The following is a 7,949-nucleotide window of genomic DNA, read 5'->3' as shown; positions in this document are numbered from 1 at the left end:
ACTGATAGTCACTGCAATATACTATGAAAAATAGTTGAACAAGTGTACAATCATTCATTTCGACGTTGAATTGAATGAAATGTCAATTTCATAAACTGACAGTGGAAAAAACTCAGCTAAAGCTATCTAATATTCCCATTTTTCTAGGAAAAAAAAATTAGAATTTCATGTATGATAGCCATCAGGGAAGTCATAGACAAAGAGAAAAATTGCAATATATTTAACATATACCTATGAGGAAGTTGCAGTTCTATGGATGTACAGACAAAAAAACTTCCTTGTACACAACATTTTTAGTACATAAGTTGTGCGTATGATTTGTGTTTGACGGTTTCGGCAGAACTTTTATAGATTTGATTATTTTTGCTCTCGATAATACTACATATAATTGACCATGGCAAAAAACTGGTTTTGGAATATACAAACCTACGAAATCAAGTGTTTGACCCTATGCTTTATTTATTGTCATTGTAAAGCACGGTCTAATTGGGAACTGAGTCATTTTAAATGGAATTGTAGTTTGATCAATTTTGAGAGGTATAAATGGGATCCTAGGTAAGAAAACTTGTTTTCCACGATATTCACCAATTGTGATTTCAGCAAGAATAACATTTCTCTCAAATTTTGACAAGTAAGGCGTGTTCCATTACATAACCCCTCAGGAGGATTGATAATCTATAATAACATTACAGGACAATTCACCTTAAGTTTCAAATCATGAGGTGGAATACCATTTGGTGTCAAAGTATTCAAGAAGTCTTCCTGTAGGCTTTGTTCTAATTTCTCTATTTCTTCATCAAAACTATAATACGAGGAACTTTGACCAGAAATTTATTCAAGCAAAAGTCCATTAATATAGTCAACACGTTCATTTGTAAGCGTAAAAATAACATAATTTACCATTGCATGTAAATGATCGGCATATGCTTCTATATTGGGAAAAACACAATGTATCAAATGTTTTAAAGACATAATTTCATCTTCGAACGGTAAAACTATACTAATTGGTAGCTTAATACACTTACAAGTAGGTTATTTTTCAGTTCCATCTCCAATTGTAAATATTCACAAAACATAGGATCGGACTTCGCTCCCATATTTTCAACCAATGATAAATGTATGAAAAAAGGCCATAATTATGAGTAAATCAGGCTTGCTTTGACTATGTCTTCTTTGTTTCCTTTAGGTACAACTGGTAAAATCTATCTAAAATCTCCTCCAAAACCTACTACTTTTCCACTAGAAGAGAAGTTACAATCAGTAATAGCTCTAAGCATTTTGTCTACAACCTCTATAGCACTAATATAGGCACTTCATCTTAAATTATTAGCCTTGACATTTTCAATAAAGTTTCCAAGGCCGATTGTTTGCTAACGGAGCAATTAACTTCTCCTATAGTTTCTAAAGGGATTTTAAATCTTGAATGAGCAGTTCGACCTCTAGGTAATAGAGATGCAGCCACTCCAGACGATGCAGTTGCCAAAGCAATTAAATGTCGACTTCTCACACCAGTTAGGAGTGCTCTATAAAAAAAAGTCTTACATATCCCTCCTGGACCATCAATGAAAAAAGTGCCACTTGATTCAGCTTTTACTTTTTTCATGATCATATCATATGCAAACTGTTGTTCTTTATTTAATGTCGCTGCACAAGTAAAACCTCTTTCAATATCCAAATTTGTTGTTTCCTCTGCAACCATTTTCATCAATTTTTTATTGTCAGCTATATTTACGTTAAATGACACGATTCCATAATCAATTATATTTTTACCAATTGATTCTAAAATAGAAATTATATCCTCCAGAGCTCGTATTTCAGCAATTTCAATAGGCATATTTTGATGTACATAATCAGTAGTCATATAAGGCTTAAATTTATCCCATAATAACTTGGAATTATTGGGATTGTACATAGTAAGAAGCGTAGCAAAGAGACGTCTTAAAGAATAAGACATTTCGTAAATAATGGCTTCGAATAAATATTCTTCACAATGATTGTCTCCATTTAATAAACCATGTAGAAGTGCAGCTTCTCGGAATGTACCGACATTTACCCCATTGAAAGTTCTTATATCGTCAAATGATGTTGGGCCTCTAATATAATTAAGAAGAAGGCGAAGAAAATATCGTTCTGCTTCAGATGGATTCATTGAGACAATTTGTCATATAACAATCTATTTCTTTCTAGGAGTCCAAATTTTGTTATTTGCATTCCAAACAAAATATGTAGGAAAATATCGATACAAAAGTGTTCAAACAAATTCGTTTACGTTATTCACTCGAAAAAACTCGGTTAACATTGTTCTTCTCGTATTTTCATTGTCAATAATAGCAGATAAATCGTCCGTATTTTTGTAAGTTACACGTTGACGATCTTCAATATGAAGTTGTAGAGCACAAACAATTGGATAGATTTCTGACAAATTGAAAGAAAAAATCCTCCACATAGTTTCAGGTGGAGATATCCATCTAGAAGATTGGTAAGTAAAGATTTCGTCGATGTCTTTGTCTGTCTCATTTTTTTCAACGAAAAAATTAATATGATCATGGCCTTTGTATACATATTTGTACAAATATTTTTCAGTTTTAACAGAAGAGCGTACTTCAACATTGATATGACAGTCAAATTTTGTACTTAAATAAGGATTATATGGTACAACCCATTAATTGTCTAACATTTGACCTCTCACTTTAACACAAATACCATTATTACGCCGCATATACAACGGGTATGAATTATCTCTAAGTATAGTATTATTACAATAATCTTTCGGATATTTATTTTTACAACCGCTATTTGTCACCATACATACATTTTTAGGATTCAGTTTTCCATAAGGACCATGTATATTGTGCTTTACAATAATAGAATGAAGATGAGGGTGTATATTTTTATCAGGAATTTCACAAGAGACTATCCTATCAACTTGCTCAATGGAAGAAATTTTATGACCAAATCAAAAATAGATGTGCATGAGGGAGACCTCTTTTTTGAAATATAATCACATATATATGAGCAATAACGGGACCAAAAATATTATTCTTATATAAATCATTTTTAAGTTCTTCTACTTTTGCTCTAAATACACGTACAATCAAATCTGGTCGATTTTGAACCTCATTATTATGTTTTAATTCTTGCTTAATTTCTTGTTAATTTGGATTACATGTTATAGTTAAGAATAAATCTGATTTTTCATAACGTTTGATAAGAGTCATAACATCTAAGTACCCCCTTATTATATCTCTAAGTCCACATGTAAAGGATTGTGGTAAAACAACTTTCTTTCCAATTTTGTACCCTCTAGTTTCTCATTTATGTACACTATCTACAATACCTTGATAAAATTTAGCACAAATTTATTTCTGATTATTACGAAAATAATCTAACATGAATGTCTCTATCTTAACGTACATATCTACAACATATTGTTGGAAAAGTCTGCCTGTATGAAGCAACATAGACTTACTAGAAGGCCTAATCAGTAACTTGTACGAATAGTACTCACGACATGATGCTTGTGACCATTTCTTCGTTTCCTTAAGCACTGCCCAAGGAAAAATGAAGCAAATTTTATATTTACTTCAAACATCACATCTATGGAGATATAAGAGAGACACGAGAAAGTATATAAACAAACCTTCAACCTCTTTTTCAATAATTTGAGCTGCATAATTTATTATATTAAAATTAGCAACATGGTCGACCAACTGCGCAAGCTGAGAAGATGTGTGTTCGTATCTTTGAATACCTTCATGCCAACCACAATTACCAAACGGGAAAAACAAAAGGTATTGCAATGGATCATAACAACCATAATAATAATGAACCCTATGCGAATCACCAGAATGTCCATATATAGTAATATCGCGAACACGAATATTTGTGTTTTCATCATCCTCAACCCATACAACAGTTACTTGAGACGCCAACGGAATATTAAAGACTCTTTGATCGAGTCCTGGTTGACATCTTATTTGTATTTTATGCTCATGCAAACCGGTTATATTACTTAGATACCTAAAGAATTTACTATACGGATTTACCTTCAAAATTTCAATTAGAAGAAGCAAAGTAGATTCTACTAGATTTTTTGAAGTTTTCATACGATTTTGAAGTTCATTATCTGTATCATAAAAATATAATTGCATATAAGAAGGCGTATTATTATCCGATATAAGTTGATTTGCATAATAATATTCTTGTCCTTGAACTATAAATGTGTAAATACCTTTGTATGCTTTAAAGAGTTCCTTATCGTATTTTACACCAAATGAAGTGAAAGCAAAGTGATTGTTAGATCCACGCGTAAGTTTTTTAAATTTCATACATGCATGTTCTTTAGACGTAAATAAAGCGTACAATTCATTCGGTGAATCATGCATAAAAAGTTTAACTTTTCCATCAGAGCAACAAAAACCTTTAGTTTCTCTATACAATTTACGTGCGCCACTATGCTTATGATAAGTGCACATTGGTAATACATATGTAGTAGTTGATATATTAAACAGATTTGAACTTTCATGTAATTCGGAATCAACAACATTAATCGTCTCTTCATTCGAAGTAGAAGCCTTAGAATGAGACTGTATTATGCCCATAATCAACACCATAACTATAATTTTTAGATAACATTGGATCATTATCCTCTTACGAAAATTGATACTTACAGTTTCAATTCGATTCCTCCTATCCGCCTGCCTTCAATTTTGTTGTTGGCGAATGAAAGCATTATATGATTTATTTGTGCTTTGGGATAAAGTTTCAAGATCAAAATAACTAGGCTCGTCATTTGTATATTTTTGCAGAGAATCTGTCAGAACAATGAATTTATCACTGATTTGAATAATACGAAAAATTATTAATACAGTTAAAAACTAACAAATAACAATAATGCTACATTTAACACACTGTAAATAAGTGTACTAAATAAGAAAAAAATCTACGACAAAGAAAACATCCAACAAAAATATAAACTTCATAGCCATATCCAAGAAAAAAAGAAAACTCCATTTAGATTTTCACGTATATATAGAGATAAAAATATACCTCACATCTAGGTAGAGGAAGATGAGTCAAGCTACATTTTCATATATACACAGAAATAAAAACTACATACCTTAAATAAATAAATAAATAAATAACCCAAAAAACGGAAACACAAACAAAGAAAATAAAAAAAAATTGCAAGAACATACCCAAAATTAATCGTCGCAACTTCTTCCCTACGATTAAGATAAGGACTGCACGATTTTTTTCCCACAAAAAGAACAAAAATTTAGAGAGTTTTTTCCCGCAAATGAATGCTGAAATTTTGGAATTGAATGAGAGAGAATAAGTGACTTCAAAGAGTAATAAACAGTAGATTATTTATATTTTCTTAATAATATAATATAATAAAAAATACCAAACCACTTTGACTAAACCCATTTCGAACTAGTTAAATGTGAAAACGCATGTAATAAAAATGAATAATCTAGCTCTGCACAAAGAAGAGCACTTTAAGTTACTTTTTAAATTTAAAAAGTAATAATTCTATTATAATTGTAAAAAGTTACTTTATATAAGTGAAAATAAAAAAATATTAACTTAAAATTTTTTAAGTACAAATATTTACATCTATTTAATTTTTTAAATTTTAAATATTAATAAAAAGAATACACCATCTAGAATGTAAAAAGTTACTTATAAGTAAAAAAAATAACTTCAAATTATTTAAAAGTAATAAATAATTGTAAAAGGTACTTATAGATAAAAAAATATTAACTTTAACATTTTTAAGTAAATATTTAGATATATTTAATATTTTTAAAATTAAATATTATAAATTTTTACATTAAATAATTTTTTTTTTCAAAAAGGCTCCGTGCACGGAGTGTAAATGCTCTTGTGCAGACGAAATGATTTTCACTCCATGCACGGAGACACTCCGTGTATGAAGATTTTTTTTTTAAAAATTTATTCATAATAATTTTTTATTAATATATGAAGATTTTTAAAAAAAAAAATATTCATAATAATTTTTTATTAATAATTTTAAAAATATTAAATATATCTAAATTTACTTAAAAGTGTTGAAGTTAATATATATATATATTTTATCTATAAAACCTTTTACAATTATAGATTTTTTTATTAATTTTAAATAATTCGAAGTGATTTTTTTATTTATAAGTAACTTTTACATTCTAGATAGTCTAATCTTTTTATTAATATCTAAGAAAGGATAAGCAACTTTTAAGATAAGGAGAGATAAACAACTTTTTACATTCTAAATAGTGTATTCTTTTATGTAAATATTTATTACAAATAAGGAAAAAAATTCACCACTCTGTGCATGGAGTGGTTTCATTCCATAAAATGAGAGTTCTCTCATTTTGATGAAAAGTCAACTCCTTTTACTCTACTGTTCAAAGGAGAGATTCTCTCAACCCACGGAGAGTTTTTTTTTTTTTTTTTTTTTTTTTTTTTTGGGGGGAAATTTTTTTTTGAAAAAAAAATTTAATTTTTTTTTTTTTTATGGAGGGATAATTTTGTTAGTAGAAGAAATTTAACTTTTTTCATTTTTAATTAATAAAAACAATACATTTGATTTTTGTAACTTTCCTTTATTTTATTTGTTTTATTTAATTTAATAAAATAATCTTTATACATTCTTCATGATAGAACGACATTCATTCAATTTGAATTAAATATTTTTTAAATCATTTTTATTTATAATTTAGCCCTTGTTTGAGCCACATTGTTTAGAGAAAACTTCATTCTTAAACAGTGATTTGTTATCATTTCAACCACACATTCTTAAAAAAAAAAAATTACACGCAAATCTAATTTTTTTTATTTTTTAACCACGCTTTTCACATCATAACACTATTCAAAAATGCATTTTTTTTTGCAAAAATAGGGCTCAAACAAGAGCTTAATAACTTTATAAGAAATTATTTCTTTTTTTTTTTTGCGATTTCTTTTATTATATAATATAGTACTGCATTTAATTAAGTTAAAATGAAGTAGAGTGTGAAAATAGAGAAATCAGTGAAACGGCGTATGAAAACACTGAGATGGCGTGTGAAAATATTGCTACAGTGTGATTGAATAGAATAATTTATTGTTGCCAAACCAGTTTCAAAACAGCTTCGTGTGAAAATTTATGTGACAAAAATGACATTAAACATGATATTCTCTCTTTTAAGATAAAGAGGGATTGAGAAAATTCGAGAACCAAACAAATGAGAATGAAAGAGGATAAAGGAACAAGTGCATAAGGAGAGATCTTCATATGACATGAGAGTATTGCTATCATTCCTTAAGCGTACTTTGCGCTTACATTAGAACAATGTAACATTAAGGGAGGTGTATTCAATTGTGACTTTTGAAAACTTTGATGGACTTTTTTTAAGTGATGACTTTTGTAAATTTCATGAATCTTCTATAGATTTGTATGGAATTGATGGAAGTCTTTCATAGATTTTATGGACTTTCATTTTAAGATTTTTATAAACTTTTGAAGGCTTTCATTTTTATAGTAATGATGTGAAATTCTCACATGGTTCCCACAATTCCCCCTCCTTTCCCTTCTTCTTCTAATATAATAAAAAAAATTGAAAAAATAAATATTTAAGACTTTAATTAAATAAATAATAATCAAAATTATACGTATATATGATTCAATATTATTATTATAGTATGCTTTTAAAAATAAATAAAAATCAATATATTTAAATTTAATTATAAATTTTATAATTTGATAAAAAAAAATAGATATTTTTCACAAAAAAAAAATGAATGAAAAAAGCTACAATGATCCAATTTAATTTTTTCATAGAAAATAAAGATAATTAAAATAAAAAAATAAATTTTAATCATACATATCCATAGAAGGTCAAAGGAAAGAAAGATTTAGAAAAAAACTCTTTTTTTTTTTTTTTTTTTTGGTTGTTTGTCCATAT

General features: G+C 28.1%; 1 protein-coding gene across 1 annotated transcript; it reads right to left on the bottom strand.

The window, feature by feature from the left end:
• Positions 1-1,318: 1,318 nt before the first annotated feature.
• LOC111404842 lies at positions 1,319-2,149 on the bottom strand. The gene has a single exon (XM_023033584.1). It carries the CDS (start codon positions 2,147-2,149, stop codon positions 1,319-1,321), a length of 831 nt encoding a protein of 276 aa, XP_022889352.1.
• Between the last annotated feature and the right edge of the window lie 5,800 nt (positions 2,150-7,949).

The sequence above is a fragment of the Olea europaea genome, chromosome 1 (genome assembly GCF_002742605.1).
Source record: "Olea europaea var. sylvestris chromosome 1, O_europaea_v1, whole genome shotgun sequence".
NCBI lineage: Eukaryota > Viridiplantae > Streptophyta > Magnoliopsida > Lamiales > Oleaceae > Olea > Olea europaea.
Note: the sequence above shows the minus strand (reverse complement) of the source record. Positions and strands in the feature narration are given on the sequence as shown.

Coding starts and splice junctions, on each gene's coding strand:
- LOC111404842 (XM_023033584.1), bottom strand. CDS start 2,149: ATGAATCCATCTGAAGCAGAACGATATTTTCTTCGCCTTCTTCTTAAT.